Source organism: Lepisosteus oculatus, chromosome 22 (assembly GCF_040954835.1).
Source record: "Lepisosteus oculatus isolate fLepOcu1 chromosome 22, fLepOcu1.hap2, whole genome shotgun sequence".
In the NCBI taxonomy this organism is placed as follows: domain Eukaryota; kingdom Metazoa; phylum Chordata; class Actinopteri; order Semionotiformes; family Lepisosteidae; genus Lepisosteus; species Lepisosteus oculatus.
The window spans coordinates 6,732,956-6,760,890 of NC_090717.1; the positions used below are offsets into that span (position 1 = coordinate 6,732,956).

General features: G+C 40.6%; 1 protein-coding gene across 1 annotated transcript; it reads left to right on the plus strand.

Moving 5' to 3' along the window:
* Positions 1–7,587: 7,587 nt before the first annotated feature.
* ggt5b (gamma-glutamyltransferase 5b) lies at positions 7,588–27,892 on the plus strand. Its single transcript, XM_006640222.3, has 12 exons — positions 7,588–7,793; positions 16,050–16,177; positions 17,198–17,293; positions 19,497–19,686; positions 20,177–20,334; positions 20,971–21,117; positions 21,372–21,502; positions 23,074–23,255; positions 23,698–23,789; positions 24,243–24,355; positions 24,486–24,596; positions 24,840–27,892. Exons 1-12 carry the CDS (start codon positions 7,630–7,632, stop codon positions 24,984–24,986), a joined length of 1,659 nt encoding a protein of 552 aa, XP_006640285.2. The 5' UTR covers positions 7,588–7,629; the 3' UTR covers positions 24,987–27,892.
* Positions 27,893–27,935: the final 43 nt, after the last annotated feature.

The following is a 27,935-nucleotide window of genomic DNA, read 5'->3' on the forward strand; positions in this document are numbered from 1 at the left end:
GCGATGGAATGGTGTCCCGTCCAGTGTGTATCTGTACCTGGATAGTATTTGTGCTGAGAAAGGCTCTGGCACCACAGAATGAAACAGTTACAACAATGATGGATGCATTATTTTCCACCCAGAAGTCCATACAATTGTACAGTGCTTTGCACTTCAGGTTAGCTGGAGACGGGTTGATTAGTGAACAAAATTCAGAGATAAGTTATTTTTGTGCATTATAACACCACCCACTTATTCAATAGTGTGCTAGTACACTCACCACACATCAGCTCTCATTGGGGAGGAGAACAGAGTGATGAAGCCAATTCATAGATGGGGATTATTAGGAGGCCATGACTGGTAAAGGCCAATGGGAAATTTGGCCAGGATGCTGGGGTTATACCCCTACTCTTTTCAAGAAAAGCCCTGGGATTTCTGCTGACCACGGACAGTCAGGACCTCAGTTTTATGTCTCATCCGAGGGACGGTTCCTTTTTATGGTATAATGTCCCCATCACTATACTGGGGCATTAGGACCCACACAGACTGCAGGGAGAGTGACCCCATAGATGGGAACACTATGGTCCCATCATTATCAGTCTTACCATTTGGCTGTGTTTTTACAATTGATGTTGCTCTCTGAAAGTACGCATTTACCTCCCCCTGCTGGTAACATATGCTCTATTCCTGAGATCTCAAATCCAGCTCCTGTCTCTTCTGGTTCCTGCTCCACCTGAGCTCTCAGTAACTGAGTTGGCATAATTATTTAATTAACTGCTCAACTAGTTCTAACCAATCTCCAAATTATTTTATAGGTAGTTGAATCTTAATGAAGTGGATGTTTTGAGTATTTGACTGTAAATGGCAAATGAAGAAAATAAGTTAAATGTTTAACTGACTGCACAGTCAAAAGACCCTGGGCACAGGCTTCGCCCTTCTAACAGATGTCAGCCTGCTTTTTCTGGGTTTCTTATTACGTTTTTTCTTAATTATAAAACCATTGTTGTGGGCCTGGATAAGGGTATCTGCCAAGCTAATAATAATTGCCAGTCCATCTCAGTGCACACACACACATGAACTAATATCCTATCCTTAAACATGTTTTGGCCACCAACTACCCAGAACCTCTTAGCATGGGTACAGCAGGTGGATAGTTTGTATATTTTTTGCCACACCAGATCATTGGGCCAGAGCTCTTCCTGGTTTTCTGTGGCTTTAAGAGAACTAAAGAGCACGTCTACCCCCTAGATGGGATGTTGATCCTTTGCAGGAATCACCCCCCAGCAAACCTGGTCTCCACCTATACAGCAGAGTTAACCTGAGGAACTGGGCTCAAGTACCTGGTTCAAGGCACAACAGTGTACACGCCCTACTTGTTGGGGTTTCTAAATCCACACTGAGCAGACGTAAATGTCCAGAATGCGGCAGCCAGAATCCTGACCTGGCTGTGCGCAAGTGATCACGTTACTCCCATCCTGGAGTCTTTGCACTGGCTTCCAGTCGGATTTTGTGTCGACTTGAAATCTCACGTTCTTTACAAGGCTGCGCATGGCTTGGTACCTCAGTGCTGCTCTGACTTCCTACTTTCCACCTCGCAATTGTCAGAATCTGGTCTCCTCTCTGTCTCCCAAGCCCATCTACACTCTGTGGATGGCAGGGTCTTCTCCTGCTGCGGCCCAGAGCTCTGGGAGTCTATCCTCAAGGATATCAGAGAGCCACCTTCCTTCAGCACTTTCAAATCGAGGCTTTAAACTTTCTTCTTTGGAAGGGTTTTTATTAAACTGGTTCAGAGTCTGCCCCTTTACACTCCTACTGCATTCCAAATCATTGTTGAAATTCTGTTAATCCTGCTGTTTCCTCTCCTTGTGTGTGTTTTATTTTGTTACTGTAAAGTTCTTTGAGAAGCCACTTTTTAAAGACGCTATATAAATAAAGCTATTTTATTATTATAACCTCAGTATCTGCAGTAGAAACTTAAACCCACAACCTGTCAGTCATGAGTCCAAAGACTTACCCAGTGTGCTAAACAGCCCCTTTGAATAGAACACACAATTATATAACTACATATATTATATAACTTATATAAGTCCATCACCAGAAAACGACTTCTGCCAAAGCCTATCTCAGAAGACCAGGATGTACTACAGTTTATTATTTTATTTTTATTTCTTGTTTAATTCTTATTATTGTTATAGCAATAATCGTATTATTTACAATTAGTAGTGGTGGTGATTCTTGATACAGTAAAAGACCGATAATAAGCAGGCATCTGGGAAAACGAGTCTAAACATGCAGTGCACACTGTTATTTTTTTCTCATTACTGCCACTAGATGTCAGCTCTCTCACGTATAAGGCTTGCTTTGTAAAATCCAGTTGACACTTCTGTTGCCCTTGAAAAAGCAGCTTAATCGGTGTTGTCAGTATTTAGAAGTACTGTACTTTTTTACTTTACAGTCATGACCACTTTTTTGTCTTCAACATTTACACACACAGTTGATAGATTGGCATTTTGTAATGACTGATATATTTTTTTCTGTCTTTGAGATGATATCCTTGGGTGGCGATGGTGAAAGATCGACAGTAAGACATCTTCAAAGGTAACCATTACTCAGCCCAGATCCATCAGTAGCATGCCACTATCATTTGAATGGTTTGCTGTATTTTGAAGCCATCAGCTTGAAATGGTTTCTTGTTAGTAGTAAGAAGAAAACTAATTAGTCGGGCAGTAAGCCATTCATTTGGTGATGAAAATTAAAATTAAGAGTACTGTGCTGTTTAAGAAAACAAAAGTAGTTTTATTCACAAAACACAGGATTGAAGAATATAATAAAATTATTTTCGTGTTTACTAGACTCCCTATAGCTTTTTGACAACACCTCAAATGCAAGGACACAGCATTAATTTGAATTTTCAGCATTGCATTTAAGAGACATTACCTGTACTGATCTGGTGTGCTCTTTTAAAAAATATCAGTGACACATCTGACTTTCCCCAAAGTACCAAACGGCTTTTTTGTCAAACAACATCTTTTCGTGACTTCACTCAATTTTCTGTTTACTGACTTAATCTCACTATAAACATCTCCTTGATAAGATTGGCTGCAGCTTTTTTTTTGTGACAGCATGTTCATATTTTGTGTAATATTTCTGTAAAGTGGTGTTTTAAAAACTGAGCTAAAGTCTAAAATTAAAAAACTGAAACCCCAGCCGACTTATTTTAAAATATCATAAATAAACCTGCACTTGCACTTTGAACTGACATTGATAATGGAACGATAGTGTTCCAGTAAATCCTGGCATTTTCCTACTTCATCACTTTCACAAGATAAAAGACTGTGATGAGATCTTATCTTGAAAAGATAAACACTAAGTTTTGGTTTTGTTCATCAAGCTTGTTATTGGAAAAGGGTTTACTTCCAATCACCTGCAACTCAAAGATCAAAGCAGGGACATATATACATGTAAGCACAGTATATCTCCCCCTGATCTGGATGCTAGTGGCTGTTGCTACTTATTCAGTCTGTACCAGCAATAAGGTGATAATAATAATTCCTTCTATAGCACTTTTCTGGACACTCCACTCAAAGCACTTTACAGGAAATGGGGCTGTCCTCCATCACCACCAGTGTGCAGCCCCACCTGGATGATGTGACGGCAGCCATAGTGCACCAGTACGCTCCCCACACGCCAGCTCTCAGTGGGGAGAAGAGTAGAGATTGCAGAATTCTGTCACACTTGAAAAAAAGAGGTCCACCATCCTCTTCTGTCCTTTAAATATTTTCTGAAAAAAAAAAACAGGATATTCTGGCCTGCACTGTCACATTTCTTTCATCCGTGAAAGGATGGAAATTCTAGCATGTATAGAGTGATCCTTTGTGGTTTTCTCAGGGAGTTCTCATTTTAATTCATCTAGTGATGCTTCTTCAATTACAACATTAGCATCCAACATGATTTATTAACAGACCAGCACTCGTCCTATCTTGGTTGATTGGTGGTTTTCTTGGCCTTCCATGACTGTATTTCAGAAATAAAAAAAAAGAGTTCTGAGAAAATGCTGAGCACGTATGTGCTAAAAAAAACAATATTGAGTGGGAGTTGAAAAAGAATCATACAGATTATGAGAGATTAGTGCTTTAAAAGAGCTGTGAATTTCAGCCATTGCTTGAAACGCGAAATTCATTTAGTCTCTTCCATCTCATTTTCAAATGCCCTGACTAAGCTAGGGCACATTTCCACATCTATTCATTAAACAAACCCGCACTGTGACTGAAAGTGTTGTGAAATTAATTTCCCAGAGATTAATGGCACAAATGCTAGACCCTCATTTTGTGGGGTCTGGTGTGTGTTTACTGTATGTGTGGAATGAGATGGGTCCGTGTGTGTGTGGGACTTTACAAAGATTGAACAACAGAGGAAAAATACCAGGGAAATAACACAACGGATACATAAAATTAATCAACAGTCCCTCAGGGCAGTGACTTGTTTTTGTATTTCTTTTACTACATCAGTGTAGTACAGTAATTGTGCAATGCAGTGCAGTAATACCCCTGCAGAATTGGTATCAGTTTTGTTTGCTTTCTTCTAAAACACGTGGTCTGTCCAGTGTCCTTATGATTTTCCTTAATCAAATTTTATTTTCAGGCTGTGAGTCTTGATGCTCAAACCTTTATTCTGTATGAAATGCAGCATATGATGACGCATCTTGCAGAGATTCTTTTGAGGAGACTGTTCTGCTACCACCATTCACACAGCTTATGTGAACTCTCAGCTTTCTTGCCATTAACTTTTTTAACTAGTAACTATTCCTGCCACTACTGTCACATTCTTTAAAAAATTATGCAAGCTTTATCTTTCCGATGCTGCTTTTTTACTATATTGTTAGGTGTAATGTTCTTTTGCCTGTAAATATCGGATTCAACCCAAACTAGTCAGTGCATGTTTAAAGTTTTATTTGCTGTGACCCACGGGCATAAACTGAGGCATAAAAAGTTCTCCGTAGATTTGTGTGTCTGTGAGAGAAGAGGGTAATGCATTTTAATTACAAATTAAATCACGGGGTTTTCTGAATCTGGTATTTTGTGGTATTATGCATGCTATGGTTGACCTTGATTTGCAAATTCCTGGACAAAGATCTGAATGTGTATTTTTGTTCAAAAAAGTCTGCTTTGGAAGTTGTTTTCAATGCTAGGTTAAAATATGTTGAAAATGCTATGCTCCAGCTTAATGGAAAGACTTGAATTCGACAGCTTTGGGGAAACTTAATTTTTCAGGAACATACTATTTATTCTTCTTACTATCTCTTCTTAAACACGTCTGCAGAGCTTGCAGTTCTACTTGATAGTCACCCTGCAGAGTTGTCCTTACTGGGTATTTGGATCACTAGATTTCAAGACACCAAAGGTGGGTCTTTTTTAAATATTAATTTTCCTGCAAAAGCAATGAGAAAAAAAATGATAAAAAATGAAGCGCTTTCACATGAAAATGTAAAATTAACATGATATGAACCACATATCGAACCTTAATAACTGCTAAAAAAGAACATAGCACAGTGAATGCACACTGTAAGGAAGTTGAAACTGATAATCATCAATTTTCAAGTGAATTAACTTTTAAGCAAATTCTAGGTATTTAGTGGTACCTCTTTTCACTATGGTAAAAGGTCTACTCATTGCCAGTAAGTAAGAAATAGATATTTTTCTGTCTTATAAAATATACTACAGGCAAAACAATAAACCTGAATTTAACATGGGCTGGTCAATGCAGGACTGACCACAAAGCAAGTTTTGAAGCCCACAAATAAACCAAACATTCTTTCTGCTGTTGGCTGTCACCCTCTGTGATTTTCAGTGGAATACTGTAATGATTGCAATCTAAGCACATAGAAAATGTTAATCGTTATCTTGCTTATCCTTGCAACATGCGAGTATCCCTGGGTTGGGATTCGTCTGGTAACTCCATTTTCTTCTATAACGACATGGAGCACAGCATTTTTTGGAGTAATTTTCTAAAGGCTTTTCTACGATGACCCGTCAGATGTTCTGCATGACTGACTATAATATATAGTATAATATAGCCTAGTTCTGGACTCATAAGTCAAAGCCTCTCAAGGTCCTAATTTTCCTTCTCCAAGAAAGTGGGTTGAAATGGGTTGTTGTGGAGGTTCTAGGAAGTTTTTAGCAGCAGTGTTTTCGCAACACATGCACTGTAATAAAAATTGTCAAGAGACAATTGGGCAGACATGTGTTTCCTATCTGCTAAAAGACTACTCTGACATCTTGGAATTAACACAAGAGAATCTGAGAAGGCTCTTTAGTTCACTGAACTCAATATAGGAGCATTTTTCGTACGAGCTTAAGTGGTTCAAAGCAATCATTTTATTAATACAAATATCAAGGCAGCACATGAGTTGAGGTTGTGAAACGTGATCAACCCTGAGAGCTGCAACGCTTAGTGGTTTTGTACGCAGTGACGTCCTCAGCCATAACATAATATTAGAGAAATAATTTTAAGACTTCTCTACTCCTGAGAATAGTTTATTGATATCCTTCCTTGAAATGAGTGCGTCTGAAAACCATCAGCTTTAAAAGACTGTGGTAAATGCTAAATATGTTACATTGTGGCAATTATTACATCACTTAAATCAATTTCAAAGTCAAAAACAAAAAAAACAAACCTGTATCTTTTATGTCTGAACAGAGAATACTATATACTGTAGGGGACTGCTAGGGGCACTGATTAAAGTATTCAAAAGTCTCAAAAGCCAACTCAGCATGCTGCTTCAGAATCCAGATAGAAACACAGACCAGAAGACACAAGTGGAAATGAAGTGGTAGTGTATTTAAAACTAAAAACAAGTGTCCCACAGCCCCCAGTTACCATAACAAATGCCCCCCAAACAGTGCAGTTGTTGGTTGTTCTTAAAAAATAAAGTGTCCCTGGTGCTCGAGTCAAGTCTGCTCCCGGGTCTCCCTGCAAACTCCATTCTTCTCCAAAGCCCTGAGTCCTCCGACTTTAACCAGATTTCTTACGTCCTTTTTCGGCTGGCTAGCCCCACTGAGTGTCTCACTCGGGAGCAGGTGTGTCATGTTCATTACAGGAGGAAGCCTGGGAAAACAATATGGGTCATCCGAGACCTGTCTGCGGCCAGTGGTGCCCTAGAACTCGTTTCGTTCCCTGCCCTCCTCTACCCAAGGTCTGGTCCAAACTGGCACAGCACCAACAGACGTTTCCACTTTAGATTTTGGAAACTGACCAGACCTTGTGTTCCTCCATCCTTATCAATTGCCTCCTACCCCACCTTTTCCATTCTTCATTGTTGGCACTCTGTGGCACGTGTACGGGAAATCCCAAACATATCGTAAACTTCCAAAGCTATATAAAGCTCTCGCAACACGGTGTTAAATTGAGCACAAGAAAACTTGTGCATGATTTCGTAGAACAGGAATCGAAGATTTCATATCCTATAGCTATAGTTTTTTTTGAATGCCTCTGAAAATGTGTGTCCTGTAGATAATGCTTTAAATGCATTGCCGAGAAGGGGAGGAGTGTGTTTTTCTCCTCCTCTTTCCCTGACTGGACAGAAAATCCCCTCTAACGACTCGTATGCTTAATCAAACCTTCAAAGCAGGAGACTCCTCTCTCCCTTAAACTATGTCTAAGTCAAAGAAGCGAGTGCGCTGCTGCGTGTGTTTCGCCCTTATTTGTGTCATATTGATTTCCATTTTACTCATTATTTTGTTAGTGAAGAGCAACAGATGTGAATACACGCAGGCTGCTGTAGCTGCAGATTCAGAGATTTGCTCTGACGTCGGCAGGTAAAACCATACTTAACATTGCCCTGAAACAAGTTGTGATTGTAACGTAGATTGATAATACGAGCATCCTATTGTTTTGTGAATAACATTAACGATGTTAAAGTATATATAGCACAACACTTTTAAAGTATGTTGTTCTTGAACGAAGTTTATTAGAGGTATTTCATTTGTTTTAGCTTGTAAGATTTAATGATGCACTCTAGAATGTGGAATGTTGTTCTTGAACGTAGCTTATTAGAGTTATTTCATTAGTTTTAGCTTGTAAGATTTAATGATGCACTCTACAATTAATTTACAGATAAAAACAATATTCGACCTGTTAATTGCAGCAGCAGGTCTGCAGAACTCTGCATTGCGTAGCAGAATCCACGTCGAGTTTCACGTTCACCTCACACACCGTAGTCAACAACGATACTGAAAAAGCAGTTTTTAAGAGTTGAGCCATTTAGCCGAGTCAGGAGGCTATCGTGCCTGTGCAGTAGTTAGGATTCCTAGAAGTATAGTTTATATGTGCAGACAGTACTTTGCATTTAAACTGAACTTAAGAACTGTACGTTATTTGCATTTTTGGGAGAATGAATGCAAACAGTGTTCTGTTTCATCGCTCGCCGCGGTTGTTGCAAGCTGCAGCCTTTACATTACCTTGAAGATACACAATGACAAAGAAAATGATTTGTACAGTAGATGCTGTGGTAGACCCGCATAGGGTCCAGACGTACACATTATACACGAGCTCTTTTACTGTAATAGGAAGGAGATTATGTCGTTTTCCTTTGCGATCTGTTCTGGGTGCAGCTCTTCCTATGGTTTGTGTCTAAGAATTATTCCTATGACTAGCTGTAGGTATCGGTAGAAAAAGCCGTGTTCATTTTTTTTGGCACATGTTGTCTGTACAACGTACCGTATGCACGCATTAAAGTATACCGCTACATTATGTTAAATCTGTTCCAGCATGATTTTTGAAAATGGGATACGGGCGAATACGTTTGCCATACTATCCTGGAAATCCCCATCCATTAATGTTACTTTGTAACAATTCTCTTTGGTCCATAATGTGTAGTGGGTATTCGCAGTTAAAATAACTTTAAGCCTTCCCGTCTTCAACATGCACTTAATGTAATGTATTGTGAACTTTACTGGAGGTTCAAATCTTAAGAGCTGCGTCTTGGCGAGGGGGTTGAGTACAATTACTAGAGAATTTACAGAATTACAGAGAATGAGAGCGTTGTGAACTTCGGATATCTCTGCAACAACACTGTGCCTGAAGACCGCAAGAGACAGTAATTTATCGCACGAAGAAAACTTGTACTAATGCCAGAATGACCAGGAAGAGAAATACTTAAAGCAGTTAAACAAATGTTTTGATATTGACTGTTGAGTCCTAAATACAGTACAGGACCTTCTTGAAAACCGAAGCATAAATATAACTTTTTTCCAGTTGGCTACTTTATACAAGTATATAATCTATTGCAAAGGAATCTTGTATCTGTGTCAAGAAAATAAATGAATGTAGTTTTATATAGTTGTATACAGGTAAATACGGTATATAATATTGTAAGGAACTACTGTGCTGTGATATATGAAATAAATATATTTAAAAGACAAATCATTATTTAATTTCAGAGTTATATTAGCTCTTATTGTAACTATTTTAAACAGTCCCGGATGATTATTCATCTGTTCCACATCCCAGGAAAGTTTACAAAAGCCCTGCAAAACATGATCTTAAATATTTTCACTTTTCACAGTAAAATGAAAAAAAAAAACAAAACTCCCCTAAGTTTGTACATGACTGTACTGACTTGTACTTCAGTATGTTCAGGTTTTTCAGTTGCCTATAGTAAAGACACCTGTTTGCTAGTCTTTTGCTGAGTAGGTTAAAGGCTGACTGGGCAAACATGCACAGTGGCACAGATCCAACCAGGAAAGAAACCAGGAAGGTTTCTTGACTGGACTGGTTTCTAGGCTCCCATGCCCTGGAGAATTAATTTGAATATCTGTGTGTATCATTGTACTTTCCGGGTTAAATGAATGAAACAATAGTTATTGAATTTGTGACAAATTGTGAACTGCCAAGTATCATGTATTGTTCATGCCATGATAGCTTTATGGTCCAATTGATTTGGAAATTACAAGGCGGTGTATAAATTTAACAGTCCTTGTTTTTTTTTTATCAGGTTTGGACAGAGATGTTACCTAATCCCAGAGAATGGATGTGTCAGTTTGCAGCTCAGTATTTATCACATTCTGTTCTCCCTGTCCTGATGGCTTGACTTCCAGTTTACATTCCTGTTGGCATCTTAGTGATTCCTCACCCATTGCATTTTAGACAAATGTTTTCTCATATGATTGCATAGACCAGGAGTAATCAAATACTGAACACTTCAGCCCATTCCTCTGGGAGACTGGGGGAAAAAAAGGTATTTATTTGTTTGATCTTGTGCCTAAAAGGTCAGCTGGAATGGATTAGAAGGCCTTGATCACCCTGAAGAACAGAATGGGTCTGACACCGTGTCCTCAGATAAGATTTTAAGATGAATGGCTTGGGGGATAGTGTGGGCACTTTGGGATGTCTAGTGTTACACAAATACAAACACTAAAAATGATTTATTTCTCCCCCATGATTTGTTAGTCAGGTTATTCCTGTTCTGTTTTCACTTGAAACTTGTTTGAATTACCAACACCTGAAAGCCTACTCTGTGGCAAGAAATCCTCTTATCCCAAAGAGGAGCTGAGTTACTGTACTCAGAGTACAGTATCTCAGAGGCCTCTGTAGAGAGTGCTCACTTCTCACTACAGTGAGCCACCATTACCCTGTATGAATAGATGAAAGAACAGCTCTCTACCTGCGTTCTTTGTATCCCATCATGTCCCTGTTTCAGACAGCCAATCACCAGCTGCACCACACAGAGCATTGCCGAAGCATGCTCTTCTTGTGTGCTCAAATCTCAACTGTGACAGCCATTGCTCGGGCGAATACTACACAAGGCTAGATGACTAGTTTAAAAGTTCAAATACAGGAGAAAAAGAGGAGAAAACTTAGCTGAATGACAATGTTATCAGAAAAGAAGAGCAAGATATGGTACATCTAGGTTTCCAAGTGCGCTGTCTTACACAGAAAAGTGATTGTTCAACCAAGGCCATGGTTGATAACGGAATATATTAAGTTTCACCACTTAATGTAAATGGACAGAGTCCTGTTTAATCAGTAGAGTCCCAGTACAGCCCTTCAGTTTTAAGAGCCTCAGTCAGTGGTATCCTCATGTCCGAAACCCTATGTGAATCTTCGTAGCGTGAATGTTAAGCTTGCAGGTGCTGTATTGCAGGCCCTCCTTGCAGAAAGCATGTGCATATTTCAGATACAGTGCAGCCTAGGTTCTCCACTGGCAGTATGGGCACTGGTTATTTCCTTGTCTCCTTTACCAGTTGTTTTTGCTTTTACAGTAGTTCATTGTGTGATGTACTCGTGCGAGCGGAGTGGCTGCAGGCATGTGCGAGTGGATTGTGAACAGATACATTTCATGCACAAAATGAACTCTGCCGTACTCGATTTCATTCCTGTTTAGTTTTGCCTTTTGGGTTCAGACAATATTGCAGATTCTTATCATTCTCCTTTTACAGTGAGATGGCCCGAAACCAGCCTAGTCCCCACTGTGTCTTACCTGCTCCCTACTCTTGCACACTCCCACCCTGTTGTCATTTTTCTTTAACCTCGGATTGCTTGAGGGGAACATTCTAGAATAGAAAAGTGGCAGAAAAGATCAGGCTTAGAAGGAGAGGTTTTGTCTGAAAAGCGTCTCGAATGACCAGTAAAGTCCAAATAAAGGAGAAAAGCTCCAGTGAACTGGAAGACTGACTGGTATTCCAGGCAGAAAGAGTTGTGTTATTCGTCCTGACAGAGGTCGCTTCCCGAGCCAGTTCATGTTGGAAGGCTACTCCGGGTTTTCCAAAACAATATCGTTTTAATTTACTGCTTCTCTTTTTCTTTCCGTGTTCGCATGTGCGTTAAAAGTCACGCTGGTGCATTGAGAATGGTATTTTTTTTTTAAAACCTAAACTGAAAATCACTTCTCTTGCCAGCCATACTGATGTTCTTGGTTCATCGTGTGAGCTGTTGGAGCAGGGGTGAGGGGCAGGTGGCAGCAGTGAAAAGAAAGATCTGACCACTGGTCATTTCCTGTTATGCTGGATAAGGTTTCAATAAGGTATTCATTTTGGAACTTGCATCTTCCAGGGCCTGTGTTTTCTTGTGAGCATGCTTCAGTTACCTTCCAGTGTGGTAATGTGGTAATAGGGTTGTTTGCACATAGTGTGCCAAAAAAGAACAATGCCCACAATTTCTGATTAAATCCTTTTTCAAGCAGTTAAAACAAACAAGCTTATGAAAACAACTTTATAGTACGTTGTTCTACTGGCTTCCTCTGATTCTGTGAAAATGTTCTTCCATCGGGTTTTCTGGACATTTTCCTGCAACAATAGAAAAACTTGTCTTGGTAATTGGCCCCAAGCAAGACAGATATATGACAGATTAATTCCAATAAAACGATCTGTTCATTCCACAAAGAATTCTCAAATTGAGCAGCACAAGGGAGTCATGTAATCATCAGACTTCCGTTCTGTATTCAGATGTTTTCCCCACACAATTCTCACTTACAGGTAATTCAATTATTACCTGATAGCACCCTGTATTTTCAGATCTTGATTTTGGAATTGTCTTTTGGATTGCCTTTCTGGTTTTTGGACTTTATACTTTTTCCTTTGACTACAGCTCCTGGCTTCCTGATATTCGGCTGCCTTGTCATCTCGTCACCCGCATAGGGTCATAGCATCATAGCGTGACACGGGGGATCTGGGTAGCTTGTTTCAGTGTCCTACAGCCCTAAAAAAATTGTGACGTGCTTCTTGCCCAGTGTTGCTTCCTTCACACTGTATGAAAATGGCAGACATGTTTGGGTACTCGACACATGCCTCATCTGTTCCCAGTTTGTCTTTGGGACTGAAAGAGAGAAAGACGCACACTGTGGATGCAGTCTTGTTGACTCTTCACTGAGTGTCAGTCCCCACCTTGAGCGATTGAGGCCTGCCCTCACCCAGTTTGCCTACTTGATTAGAAATAAGTCATTCCAAGGATTAACTTCCAGTATTCACCAACACCAGAGCCAATATCAGGATTCCTCTTGACTCTGATTTCACTTTGCTCCCTGAATTAGGAGCTTATTCAATTCCTTTCTATAAGCAATCCATAGGGACTTTACCCAGGGCTGTACTGTATATACTTTCCCAAGAGCATCTCTCTTCATGTAGCTGAAATGACTATAGAATGTTGAGGTGTTTATTTTCTGCTTGTGATTAACGTTCAGATGCCTGTGTTTTTTTTACCATGTATGGCTGAGATCTTCTTGTTACTGCTCTAGATGGAATAAAAGCTACCGACCCTTAATGGGGGTTCATGAGTAAAGTTTGCGAGGGATAAACAACAGACAAGGCAGTCTCACCCAGCTGTCTGACATCTCAGTCACTACCAGATGACGCTATAGAAGTAACTGTTGCACAGCCTCTTCTTGCATTTTTTGCAGTCATCCCGCCTCCAAGGATTGGTTATCTCCTCTCTCTGAAGGGGGAGTTGAGCCTCCTCTCCCATGGCCAGGAGGCAACCAAGAGGGTTAAGCCAAAACGTATTATACTTACAGAAAGCATGTGATTCTTGGATGTTGGCATTCATCATGAAATTAAATTTAAAAACGTTTTTTTTTCTGCACTTTTTAGCCACAGGGGTTGGATTTCCTACAGATCTGAACTTCAGAATGGATAGATAGTCCCAACACCTCTGCGTAGTACTGCAAGCACACAGTTAGTTTTAAACAAGTGGCTTTTGGTCAATGTGGAGGTAATTGAAGCATACCTGTGTGTATTTGCAGTCTAACCACATATTATCCGGCAATTGCAGTATATCTGCCTGGCATATTCTGTAGCAATGCACGAAGGTGTGTATTATTGTAAGAGCACGGTGTGGTTAAGAAATAGAACAGATTCAAGTGTTTATAAACCTTCATAAGCATGACATCTAGATGGGATGCCACAACTTGTTTCTGTTATGCTTCACTTGTTGGGGAAAAGTGCGTTGCTTTCTGAAGAATCTCTGCTCATCTTTAATCAGTTTCTCCCCCTTTCATCCTTTTCTTCTATTACCGAATATGAAATAAGATACAGAGGGTAGGCTTGGTAATAATGGCACTTATTAGGGAAATTAAAGTTTTAGTATGTTTTTATGTAGACAGAAAGTTCCTAGAGGAGGAATGTGAATTTCAAATTGAAGTGTTGCGGAGTAAAACAACAGGAGTTCATTTGGCTCATCTAGCCTGTTTGCCAGAAAGAGAATATCAGCTTCAACAGCATTAATGCGTAACTTGTTCAAGACTCCCCAATTTCAGTTTCTGAAATTTCAGTATCTGCTGTCCTTAGAGTTAAACTCAACATACACCTTTTCCTGTATTTTTGAGGCTACAAATATTCCACTTAAATTATTAATAATAATAATTTCTGGACACTCCACTCAAAGCACTTTAGAGGTAATGGGAACTCCCCTCCACCACCAGTGTGCAGCCCCACCTGAATGATTTAAAAAATCATCCAAAACCACTTATTTAAAAAAAAAAGCTGTTGTCTTGCTTCACTTCATCCACAAGTTAAGCTCTGACTAATTTGGTGCTATTTTTTTTAAAGATGATTTATTTTTTATTTCTGGCCTTTTTCGTCCGGGCTATAGCTGAAAAAAACAACTGTGGCAGTGACACATAGTGCCCTGTTTTGCTCTAGGATAGATGTAAAAGACTTCAAACTGAAAGCCAATTTTTCTGTGTGAACGTTAAGCAGTCACATTGATGTAACGTTTGGACCTGACTTGCTGTCTGGCTCTGCTCCTGCTTCAGAGTGCTGCAGGATTGTATTTTTTCCTGAACTCCTTCCTCCTTCCCCTGGGTGGAACTTGCTGGGTTTGTGGTTATAGCCTTTGTTTACATTTGACTGCAGAAAGCTGGCATTTGAAAAGGGGCGATGAATGAAATGTTCTTGCAACATACAGAAGCATGTCTCTTACAACAGTGAAAGTATGAAACCATACCTGTGACTCTACATCTTATCCCAGCGAGATTTTCTGCCTGGCACTGGTCTGCACTGTCATTTAACCTAATATAAAAACATTATAAAGTCTCATGGCCACTGACAAGGCCAAGCACACTTGTGATAGGAGTGGACCCTTGCACAATGGACAGGCAACTCTAAACTTCATATTAAATGAGCACAACAGATGTCATAGAGAGATAACGGACTGATACATCCTAGACCACCTTATCTGTGGTCATCTGTAGTGCTTACTCATGGGGGTGTGCCTTAATATTTTTTTAATGCATACAGGAAGCATTAAAATGTGCTGCATAACCTATGCTATTAGGGACTCAATTTTAACTGGCTTGCCACTAGAAGCCACTGCTTAGGGCATAGGCGTTTGTAATGTAGTTCATTTGGGTGTAAATCCCAGATGGGTTAATTGGTTAGATGTAACTCACATTCTCACATGGGGTTCAGGTATGTAAGGGTGTGTCACTGAGAGTTGGGAGTTAAGGTTTGAGCTGGGGCATTAGTAAGAGTGTGTGCATGTGTGTATTTGAGTGAATTTCCTAGTAAAGATTCCTTCACTGTACCTTTGGAGTTTTGTAATGTGGTCAGATCCCTTGAGCTTCCTTATAATAGGTTGCGGGGGTCTCACAAGTCCAATTTCTGATTTAGAAGAAAACTGGACTGTAAATGTGTGACATTGATGTCGGTATTAAGAGAGTAGTTAAGAAGTTAATCCTTTCATATTCCCTTGTATTTGTATGGGGGGTTGGGAATACTATGGAACAAGGTCTAAATTCTGTGTTCTTTAATTAAGCAGTTAATTAAGGTCAGTGGTTCCCAGTCCTGGTCCAGGAGCTTCTTAGATCAAGCAAGGCTTAAATTATCTAATGAAGGTGGGGTGGAATGAAAACCAGTAAATGTGTGAGGAACCAGGGCCACCAGGATGGGGAACCACTAATTCAGGCATTTCAGGGTCAGGTCCTCGTTTTATGACCTTTTTAATCAAAGGTTGTTTATGTCAAGTGTTGTGTCTCTACTGTCTAACTGTACACCTTTCCAGTTGCTGTGCAGTTCAATATAAACATTTGTATCCTGCAGAGGAACAGATGTCTGGAATACGTTTCTTTTATCTTCTTTCAGGAACATACTGCAGGAGGGAGGCTCAGCAGTAGATGGCGCCATTGCAGCACTGCTGTGCACATCATTGGTCAACCCACAGAGCATGGGGCTTGGTGGCGGTGCAATATTCACTGTTTTTGAAAATCCAGGTAAAGACGCAGTCAGTGCTTAAGCAAGTATATTTGTCTTGTCAAGGGCTGGAAGTACCCATTTAGATTTAACTTTAACCAAAAAATGTTTTCTGGAACTTCAAATAAAAGATGATACCTACTTGACTGTGTGACATAGTTATGCATGTCTGTAATGGCGTGCTGTGTTTTTAATGAATGAAGAACCTTATCGGTATTATTAGCACATATCATTTTTCATGCATGTAGGACAGCACAGGGAAGGCTGGTTCTAACATATATTGTCGTGAAATTAAGTGGTGAAATAGAATAAGCAGAAGAGACTCATTGATGTATGAATATTCTAATGGACAGCCAGCTGCCATATCACCCTGCAGCTCACAACTGGCAACCCACTGCAGCTCAGCAGGTGTGAGCCTGGTCTGTACCTGGATGGGAGACCTCCTGGGAAAACTAAGGTTGCTGCTGGAAGAGGGGTTAGTGGGGCCAGCAGGGGGTGCTCACCTGATGCCCCAGTATAGTGATGGGACACTACACTGTTGCAACACTCCATGGATAGTGAAGGGCATGACAAGGCACAGAAAGGTGTCATGGCCATCCACTGCAACCAAGGAAGTCTCCAGTCGTGACGACGTCTCGTACCGCTGGACCCAGACTTCTGAGGTCGAGAGAGTGGGACTGCCCCAGTGCCACAGCTTTCCCACTTCAAAAAGCTTTCCTGCACTGGTTTCTTCATGCAGCTCATCCTTCAGACAGATCAATCTGGACAACCGTCAACCATTCTGATGCACAATGGTGAAGAAAAAGAGTTTTAAATTCCAGTAATAAGTAAAACCGCATGCTGTTTCTGCCTGACTGTGGACACGATGAGGAATGTTTCAGGGTGGGGAGTGGCAGTCTGAAGAGAGATTGGCCTGCACTGCTCGTGAGATGAGCACAAGAACACGCAGTTGCAGCACCTGCAGCACAAAAGAGTCTGGGAATCGGACCTTGCACCTCGCGGGCTCTCTAATGTTTCTGCTCTGTTTCACTCTTCTTCAGACCACGTCAAAGTTATCAACGGCAGAGAGAGGGTCCCCAAGGTGTTTAAACGGGATTTGCTGAATGACTGCCCTCAAAATACCGCACTTCTTCCAGGTACAGAGATGGCCTTCCCTTTTCACATCAGCAGATTTCACTGCTTTCAACTGATAAGATTAATACCAGTAGTGAAAGAAATGGGTCCCATTCAATATGGAAAGCACTTTGGGATGAAAGGTGCTATATAAATTAATTTTGAATAGTGAGCAAGTAGATTTGAGTAGTGTTATTCTTTATTCTTTCTTATTCTTCTCAGACATACACCAGATGTTCAGAGTTTTATATGTTAAAAATCTGTGTAAATATCCATTCAAAAAGCACTGTTAATAGTAGAGGTGAAAGTTGAAAGATGACCATGCCCTTTTTCAGTAATGAACATCACCTGGTTGCTAATGGCATGATCCAAAGCAGTCTATGAGAAAGTCGTTCAAAGAACAAAGATGTGACTCAATCATCGGCAGGCTGGTTTAGAGAAATCGGAGAACCCCCTCTTTGAGGGACAGGTCACGTCTGTAGAGGGGTAACTAAACTGTCCCAGAACTCTCACATCCATGTTCCGTATTTGCCAGCAGCTATATCACCCTTCAGCTCACAACTGGAAACCCACTGAAGCTTTGCAGGTACGAGCCTGGCCAGTACCTGGATGGGAGACCTCCTGGGAAAGCTAAGGTTGCTGCAGGAAGAGGTGTTAGTGGGACCAGTAGGGGATGCTCCCCGTGCGGCCTAATGCCCCAATATATCAATGGGGACACTATATTGCAAAACAGGTGCCAGCCTTCAGATGAGATGTAAAACCAAGGTCCTGACCCTCTGAGGTCATTAAAAATCCCAGGACGTTTCTCGAAAAGAATAGGGGTGATAAGCCCACATCCTGGCCAAATTTCCCGTTGGTCTTTACCAATCTTGGCCTTCCAATAAGCCCCATGTATGAACTGGTTTAATCACTCCGATAGCTGGTGTGTGGGGAGCATACTGACGCATTTTGGCAGCCTTTGCTTCATCCAGTGGGGTGGTGGTGGAGGGGAGTCCCCATTACCCGTAAAGCAGTTAGAGTGGACTGTCAGGAAAAGTGTCCTACAAGTGTAAGGAATTATTATTATCATCCGCATAATTGTTTTAATAATTCCCAGGCTGTACTGGCATTAAACCTGGAAGTTCCAGGAGGGAAATAACCTGATGAGCTAATCATTCTGCAGATTCTCCACCTGCTTGGAGGCTGTTCAGGGCTTACATGCTGAGAGATGAGCGTGCCATCTTCTGTTGGCCAGAGAACGCCTGCAGTGGCAGCAGAGACAAGGGTGGAGGATTTAATTCACAGATGAATGCTCTTTTGGCACTGCAAGAACGGTGTGTGGGGATGTTGTGTCAAGCGCAGTGTTTAACCTTGTGTTGGGTCTGAACAACCAGTCTTTGCCCACTGACTAGCGCTGAACCAGAAGACTGGCAGAACACCTGTTTGCCCAGAGGCTGGCTGGGTCTGTACAGCCAGGAATGTGCTATTGCCCATGGAGGTCATACCCAGAGCTCATTTTGTAATGTTTTCATTTTGACCCCTACACCTTTTATACAGAGAATGAGCCGTTTAAAAATTGTACATAAAATCTTTTGTGTTGCGTTTCTACTGTGCACCAGCTCGTATTGATTATTATTGATTGTTGGCATGTATCCCAGTATCCCTTCTTAAGCCCTTCTGGTCGAATTTCTTTTCTTTTTTCTCTGAGATTGAGTGGTCTCAAGTAAAATTTGGATGTTTGAATTAATTCAGCCTTTTTCCCTTTATTGTGGAGTACCATTCATTAAAAAAAAAATTATACAGTATATACGTTTGGAGACTTCAAATTTATGTCGGTGCTAACTAATCGAGTGATATACTCTGTTACCATCCTAGTCGGGTGTTTTTACTGTGATATTATGGTAATACTGGTAGATCAAGATGGTGGCATAGTGGTACAGTGGTTAGCATTGCTGAGGCCCAGGGTTCGATTCCGGAACTGGGGTGCTGTCAGGGGTCTGTATGTTCTCTGCTGCTGCCTTGCACCTCTAGTTTGGTGGGGACAGGCTCCTGCTCCCTCATGTCCCTGAACTGGAGTAAGTGGTTAGGAAACGGAAGGATGGAGGGTAGGAAAAGTGATTTGAGCCTCCCCCCTTAGAATTATGAGTTGTAATGGGCTCCTCATTTTATGCTTAATTCCTCTTCATGTCCAATGGTAATTGTTTCTTTAAATCCTGTATTTTCTTTGCTTTCCTGTTCCTTCCCAAGGTAGCCAATGGATAGGTGTACCAGGCGAGATTCAAGCCTACAAGAAAGCACATGACGTGTATGGCAAATTGCCCTGGAAGACACTCTTCAAGCCTGCAATTAAACTGGCCAGAGAAGGGTTCCCACTCCCCTCCGTTCTGGAAAAATACCTTTTCTTCTTTCAAAAAGCTATGGTAAACTCATCGCTATGGTAAGTGATAACTGTGTGTTGACCACAATGTAATACCAAAGCCTTTTTTTATCTTTAACCTCTCTCATACAAATAAAAGAAAATGCTTTCACAGTGTGACAGTATGCTCTTTTGTTTCAGGACTATTCTATACCCATATAACACTAGCGAGAATCTGATTTGACTGATTTTCTTTTATTTTCCTTTTTTGAGTTAAATAGTATACAAAGGCTCAATTAAAAAGAAAGAAACAGAATCCCATCAGTCGAAGGGTAGTGACACAATTTGTGACTGTGCTTCCAGCTGTCATTGTAAACAAGCTTTCTGACTGCATTTATGTAGCAATTAAAAGAGTCTACATCTACCTCAGCCACACAGAGGCTTTAAACTGTACGACCATAGGGTTTGATGCTTGTTTTATAAGAGGTTTGTTACATCTCCAAATTAAATGAAAGTGTTTCTTCTCTTGTGTATATTTAAGCATTCATTTTTTTCCTGTTTTCTTTAATAGTTCAGTGTTTTGTAAAGATAATAAGGTGTTAAAAAAAGGGGATATGCTCCAGTACCCAGAACTGGCCAAAACCATGGAGATCATAGCAGACAAAGGGCCTGATGCCTTTTATGAGGGAAAACTGGCTGAAGATTTAATCCAGGACATAAAAAGTGCAGGTACTGAACTGGCTCTCTGATCTTGTCTCATGTCTAAGTTTGATTAACTTTCACCTTACCCTGAGCGAAGCCAGCTTCACTATTACTGGGGATTCATTTGTTTACCAGTAGAATAGATCAGTGCTTAGGGCAGATTTTGCTTTGGCACAAGTCAGGCTTATGTTTATTTGGATGAGGTCTTTATGTGGAAGACGCTGTCCCTAAGCCATCATTGAACTTGTGTACACTTAACAGTGTAAACTGAGGCAACTCAATCTGCAGCTCAATCCATGCCTTAATTGCCACCATTTTTAATTGATTGATAATTGGCAATCAAGGAGCTGGTTGCACCAAGGTAATGCATTGGAGCTGATCGGAAAAAAGGCTCCAAGACCAGTAGCCTGAACACAAACATATTTCCTAAAACTTCAAAATTTTACTTGTAGTGACTTGTAGTACACAGTATTGCCACATTCAGCTCTCTTTAAGCTATGTGCTATTCAGCAGCATCATTTATTGCTTTGGTCAGGTTTCTTATTAATATCTGACATCCAAGATTTAAAATCTATCTTGCATGTGGTGTGTATCTGTAATCTTTAGGAATTTAGAACACTTCCTGGGTTTTCCATAGGCAATGGTCTTTCTTTTGGGTTGCAGGTGGAAGTTTGTCTCTTGAAGATTTGAGATCTATGCAGGCTGAGGTGAAAGATGCGTTGCCTGTTCAATTGGGTGACTACACCATGTATATACCCCCCCTGCCAGCTTCCGGTTCACTTCTCACCTTTATACTCAACGTCATGAAAGGTCAGGGCTTTTCAGATATTCTGTTCCACTGTCCAGTAAATGACCTTTTGGAAAGACGGCACTCTTTTACACTGTTTAATAATCTTGTTCTGTCGAACCCTACAAATCAGATCTCAGTGTGTGCAATCGAGTACATGTCCGTGATTGTGTCAGAAATTGTACTGCTGAGCAGAACTGGGCTTGTGATGGGTTTAAATGGAAACCTGATGATACGGCTCACGCTTACCATATGTGATCTTTTTTCTTCTGCTTAGGTTACAGTTTGCGTCCCGAGTCCATGAAAGGAGAAGAAGAAATTTGGACCTACCATCACATTATAGAGACTCTAAAATTTGCAAACGGGCTGAAGAAATATGTCAAAGACCCAGCCTTCAGTGATGGGAATGTGAGTGACATTTAATGCAAGAGTAGTTCAAACTGGGGTTGATCTCTCCCTGCCAGTAGTGAGTAGGGAAGAAGGCAGCAGGGTCTCCTTTAGACTTTTAGAAGGAACTGTATGGTGGCTTGTGAGTGCTTCTCTAGTGGCTAATAGAAGATATATTAGTATGTCTGTTGCTAACAGTATTTCTTTTTGCAATGATAACATATCTATTTTGGGACCTGGTGATCATTCAGTCTCCTTTAATACAAAGTTAGAAAAACCAAATGAGCTGTAGCGCCACTTAAAAAGGGGGCATTCAAATGCCTTTGGAGTAGTCTCTTCGTGCTCAGTACTGGCAGTGATGATGGGGTGCCAGACGTTTTCAGAGCTTCAGTCGGCGTCGTAACAAGTGGGCTGTAATTGATGTGATGTACTGCACGATTCAAGGGTGTGAGGATTCATCCTGACTTAATGAAAGCCGGCATGGATATTTATCTTGACTTCATGAAAACATTCGCGCTAATTTATTGTGGCATATAACTTAGCATGCATTGGATGTACGACGTGCTGTAACGCTTTTATAATGAAAATGGCATTGAGAAGTAAATTGTGTCACTTACCATGCAGGTTCAATCTATTAGAATTCAGTGCTGATAGTCTGCGATACTCTGACCAAACCTTGCAGGAACGCAACAATAATATTTTGATTCCCTCAGTACTTAAGGACGCAACTCTTGTCAGCCCACTTTCTGTTTAATGTTATTTGTCTCCCACGCAAAGCCATTAGGTTCTCTGAAACTTTATGTCTGGTCCCAGGTTGAATAAAATTAATGCTATCACTTAAAGCAAGCTTCATTAGTTTTGTATTATGTGCCACTGAGTAACGCACAAACTGCTGCTGAGCGGAATGCCATTTTAATAACTGCTTTCAGCACAAATGAGGTCATCAGCGATATACTTGGAAATACATTTGTCCTTTGTGGTGTTGCATATTCATCAGCGTTGCACAAACACCATGGGAATTTAAGTGTTTCATGAGCTGAGGAAATTGGGTTTCATTAATTAAATCTTAAGGCTTTGGTTTAAGGGGTGATGAGTTTAAATAAGTTTATTTTTTCTAACTTGAGAAACTGCTGAAAATCTGCTCTGATTTGTTTATGAGAAACAATGAAGACTTGAAAGGAAAACCATAATAACTGAGCCCCTTAGAAGCTGCAGGGCTCCTAGTTCTAGTTTTGTAAGTATGTTCAGTGAGGTGTGACGTACAATAATGCAGTGGTTGTGAGTGCTTTTCATTTTGAGTTAAGCCTGAATTAAGGTTAGGTCTAGGTTTAGGATAAGTCTAGGCATGGGATTAACATTAGTTCGTGTTGTTATATTCATAATGAACATAAAGAAATACATGAGTGAGACATACAGTAGAACCTCCATGATCCTATATTGGATGCTATTCACTTTGACTCTCATCCTATACCTGTGAAGTTTGTAATGACATTTTTATGTTGAAATTTGTTTCAGTGGTGTTCACTTAGAAGAATTAAGGATTTTTCTCCCATCGTTGCCCACCATTTTGTAAATTGATTTTTGTTTTAAAGGACACATCCCATTTGGTTAGTTTGGATTTTGCTGACAAAGTCAGAGCCATGATCAAGGATGAGCCCCAGCCACTCCAGTACTACAACGTGATGCCTTCTGCGGACAGCATGGGCACCTCCCACCTGTCAGTCATAGACAAAGATGGAATGGCCGTTTCTGTGACCAGCACCATCAATCAAATGTAAGTGGATACAGCAGTCCTCGCTGCATATGTTTGGTGTGCTTTACAACACGCAGTTGCATCTAGTTTTTATTTTCTGTGCATACAAAATCAGATCACTGTACCCAAAGATCCTGGAAGATTGATGATACATTTGATAAATGATTTAACAATGACTGTAAAATTTGCAACTACATGACTTTAAAATAGTTGTAAAAAAAAGATCTCTTGGACACCACTGAGGAAAAATGTGGCTCTTTTTGGAGGTTTGATGTACAGTAGGTCATCTTCTTAAACTAATTGTAATCATGAATTATTTTTGTAAGTACCAGAGGATTGCATTCCACTGTGCTCAGTTGTAGATGAAGCTGACTCAGCTGGACAGTGGAGTTATTGGTAAAAAGAGCTTGAACATCTTAGTCTAGTTAATTTCACACACACAATTTATTTTTTCTTTTCCTAGGTTTGGTTCAACAGTGTACTCCCCCAGAACTGGAGTGATACTCAATAATGAGCTAGCAGATTTCTGTGGGAGAGCAACTAAAATCTCTGCAGGTACTACAAAATCGATATTTTCCTTTTCTTTTCAAACAAATTTTTCTGATTTCTGAGCTGATGGTCTGACCTGGGGAAGTTGCATGTGACTAATGGCTCTGCTATACAAAAAGAGTATCAGATGACAGGAGGCTCAGCCCATCTAGTCAGTTTGGGAGTTTGGTTGCTACTGTACAGTAGTTAAAGATTTTGACTAGCCATTTTCCTGATCGAAAAAGAAGGAAGGATACTGTTTGTGTTGCACCTTGTGCAGCATGACTGGATAGCTGTCTCCAGACTCAGACAATCCTTTGTGTAAGGAAATGCCTACTATTCTCAGCAGTTTCTGCTTGTGTCCTGTGGTTCATGATTCCTTGTTGTTCTTGTCTACTGGGTTGCTTTTATCAATATCTTTGAAGATCCTGAATATCTGAATCTAGTTTTCTGGTATCTGGCTGTGTCTTTGTTATTCAGGGGAGCAACCTCCTTCATCAATGGTTCCAACAGTGCTGTACTCTAAACCACAGAAAACGGTGCTGGTGGTAGGGGGTGCTGGAGGAAGCATGATTGTCAGTAGTGTTGCATTGGTAAGTTCCCAAATCGTCCCCTGAAGTCTCAACCAGAGACGGGCGCCTCTCACATTCTCACCAATATGCCCGACACCTTTGGCACTCTGCCTTACTGAAAGGTGGTTTCTGTCTGTCGTCCTTCTTGCAGGCCATCATGAATCATATTTGGATGGGAAAAGACTTGAAAGATGCAATAAGTGCTCCCGTGGTGTTTGTAGACTCCTCTAATGGAGTGAACTTTGAGAAGACTTTTGACCAGGTAAATCCCCACAGACTAGAGCCTGTCCTGCTTGCTCAATGGCAGGGAAGCAGTGCTACTGGTACATTGCAATCCATACGACCTCCTGCATGGTCATAATTCATTTCTAGCATAATTGGCTTGCTTGCTTGTTCTTATAAAAATGACATGTTTCCTGAAAGATTCAGTACTGTGTATTGCTTGTTGAATTTACAGTGTATGTTCAAGTATATGATGCCAGGCGGATGTTCCTTCTTTCTTTAGGCTGTGAAGGAGAAGTTGAAAGCCATGGGTCACAAGGAGGGAAAGTTACAACATTTCTTCAATGTGGTGAATGCTATATCCAAACAAGGGAGCTGCATCACAGCGGTGTCAGATGCCAGGAAGGAGGGGAAAGCAGCAGGATATTGAGACATTGCCTGCAAGAGCTGTGGTTTTTGAAAATGAGCTGTGGCTATGATGTGGCCACATTGCCATCATGTTATCATTTCTGTACTGGAACAACAGTGGAGGTTGGATTTCCCCCAAAAACCACTTGAGTGTTCAGTAATGAACTTGACACTTTGGCTAGTATGTAGTAGCGGGCTCCACATTGCTCATTTGCCACCATGATCTTCATCGTGAGTTGGCCTTACAACCTGCCCTAGTTTGTGGCGTATCCCACCTTTAAAGATCTGGATGCTCCAGCTGAGCCTTTCGTTCTGTTTTAATATCTGAGTTTTATGTACAAAGCTGCAGGGCGCAGTCGTCTTCTCTTTTTTTTTTTGTCTGGGCTACGTATCCACATTGCAGTGTTGGTTCAGTGCAGAAGTGATCTGTGCAAGACAAGCTGGAGGCGTTTTCCTGTCTTGCGTGAGACGGGGGGTGTGGTGGCCGTACCGCCACCTGTTTGCTGACTTGGTATCCATTGCCTGCACCATGCCTGCTCCTCCTTCACTTCAGTCTCCATCGGTGCTCCTGCTGAACATTGCATATCCCCATCTACCGGGTCAAACAAAGCTCTCCCCTTGGTGAGTTAGACACACTTGTCTTTCTCTCTGTACTACGGCACACATTCTCGGATGAGTTCCTGCAAATCTTTGTAGACAACCTTGCCTGCTTCTACAGCCTCATGCTCACAGAAATCTGCATCAGCGCTTTGGGGATCCTTGGGGGGGTTGTGACCTCCCTTTGGCCAACACTATTATTTCTACAGCCAGCCATGTTCATTCAAAGTGTTAAATACACTATCCCATTATATATATATATCAGCATTTTGCCAGATTGTAGAATTCGGCTGAACTACTGAAACTTATCTAGAGCTGTCATTAAATACACGAATAGAGTGAATCCATTCCTCCTTAGCTTTTTTTAAAATTGTGCTTTTTTTTGTTGCGCCAGTATGAGTCTGGATTAGCCAGTTGTGTGTTTTTCATATCTTTGGCTCTCCACTGATTTCCCCGTGATCACAGAAGGGGGAGAAGGAGGAAGTGTGGGCAGACTCCTCCAACTCCTTTCCTCTCGAGCCCCTCGAGTCTTTTAACCCATCGCAGGCAGCAAAGCCCCAGCTGATTGGAGCAGGACTGCGTACCTCACTCGTAGTACCTTATAGAGGTCACTGTGAGCCAAGGTAGCCATGACCTACTGTTCCCACCTTATAGCCAATTGTGCTGTGTGACATGGGGAGTTCCAGTCTGTCAGCTAGAAACCTAACCCAGGCTCAAACCCACAATCACAGAGCTTGACCTGCACTCATCTTCACTGGTTGAGCCAGTTAGGTTTTTATATGATTCTTTAAATTCTTTAATTGATCGAGTGAATATACAGCCTCTAAGGCAATGCAATAGCAATGCTCCCTACAGTCAATCTTCCCATCTGTGGAGGCTTTTGCTAGAACATCAGTATCTCAAAGTTTACATTATTGCTGTAGCATTCTGCACAGCTGGTAACTGCCTTCAGTAGTTTTATTCCTGCAGTTGTTTATACAGTAGTTTCATCTTGAAAAGATCTGCTTTAGTTTTGTACTCTTGCGTGTAGCCAGGCAACATTTCACCCTGCAGTTGTTTTACAGTACCTCTCACCTGCTGGAGCTGCACAAAGAAAGTGAACTGCCATTTACTGGAGAGGAATGGTACAGTATATTCAGTCTTGGGTTGTGTCAGGGAATTTGAAGTTTAGCCATTGTAGGGAAGTGTTGATACCTGGTATCCATTTCTGTGCAGCATGAACATTAGTCTAAAACGTGTCAGTTGTGTGGTGTGTTGATTGAGCAGTGTGTGAAAAGGTTTCATTCTGAACATTATGGATGGGTATTTTTATGTCTGCCACTTGTGAAATATTTGATTGTGTAAGCCACTCCCTGCATGTCTGTTGGTCTGGACCAATTAATTTGTCTTTTTGTTGTGTGTGCAAATTTATAGAATGTGAACTAATTCCGCCACTTTTAGCAAGCTGTTGCAAAGCTCTACATCTGTGATTTTTATGCTTTAGAGTTGGAATCTAAAGAGCTCATCAGAACGGGTCGGATCTTCTGCTTGTGTATACTGTAGTTCTTTAATTCGTGTAGTTTTTATTTTTTTACATTTACGGTAGTTTCATGTGAATTAACTTTTTTCATAGAACAATGACATTTTATTCTCCAATGTTTTATTTCTGTTTTTTACATGTTTTAAGCTTCGGGTTTTTTAGCCTGTACATGTATTTTTTTTTACTATAAACACATTTCTTTTCAGTCATTATTCTTCATCAATAAGTAGTTACTCCAAGATTGCCACAAGCTATTGTAATGACACAGTAAGAATTTCTTCATGCCAGTACAGTATCTCTGTGTGGATGGAGATGGATATATATATTTTGGAGATCTAAATATGTTAATTACCCGCACAGTCTGTCACACCTTTGGTATAAAATAACCTTCCAGTCTTTACACATTTTCATTTTACAGCCTTTACATCAAATTATGAAATGAAGAACATTTACAGTACCATTTCATGTTACAGAGAGTAACTATGGTGGACAATTCACAACTCCAAGAAATATGAATAATTTACGATTGACATTTGGACATAGTCAGGCTGATCAATACCATGCTTATTTTATTTTTAAACTCTTAGAATATATCCAGATATAGAAATAAAAAATACAAATTCCCATTATCTCAGAAACCAATAATTTGCTCTCCTTCTTTCAAAGCATTGATTTGTTATCCCGGTCTTCTTGTCCAATGGAATGTTTTTCCATCTGAATGTAATGCAGTTCCATCCACATTTACAATTTTCAACATACTGTATGCCTTGGAGAAATAAAACTTTTTTAAAAAATAAAATGTGATTTATTGCGTATTGGCATGTGTGGGCAGGTTCATTTTTCTCAATACTGTTT

What these genes read in the sequence shown, in the direction of transcription:
- ggt5b (XM_006640222.3), top strand. Translation starts at nt 7,630, where the DNA reads ATGTCTAAGTCAAAGAAGCGAGTGCGCTGCTGCGTGTGTTTCGCCCTT. An exon ending in ATTTGCTCTGACGTCGGCAG is followed by an intron (nt 7,794 to 16,049) that starts GTAAAACCATAC and finishes ATCTTCTTTCAG; the next exon opens with GAACATACTGCAGGAGGGAG. An exon ending in AAATACCGCACTTCTTCCAG is followed by an intron (nt 17,294 to 19,496) that starts GTACAGAGATGG and finishes TTCCTTCCCAAG; the next exon opens with GTAGCCAATGGATAGGTGTA.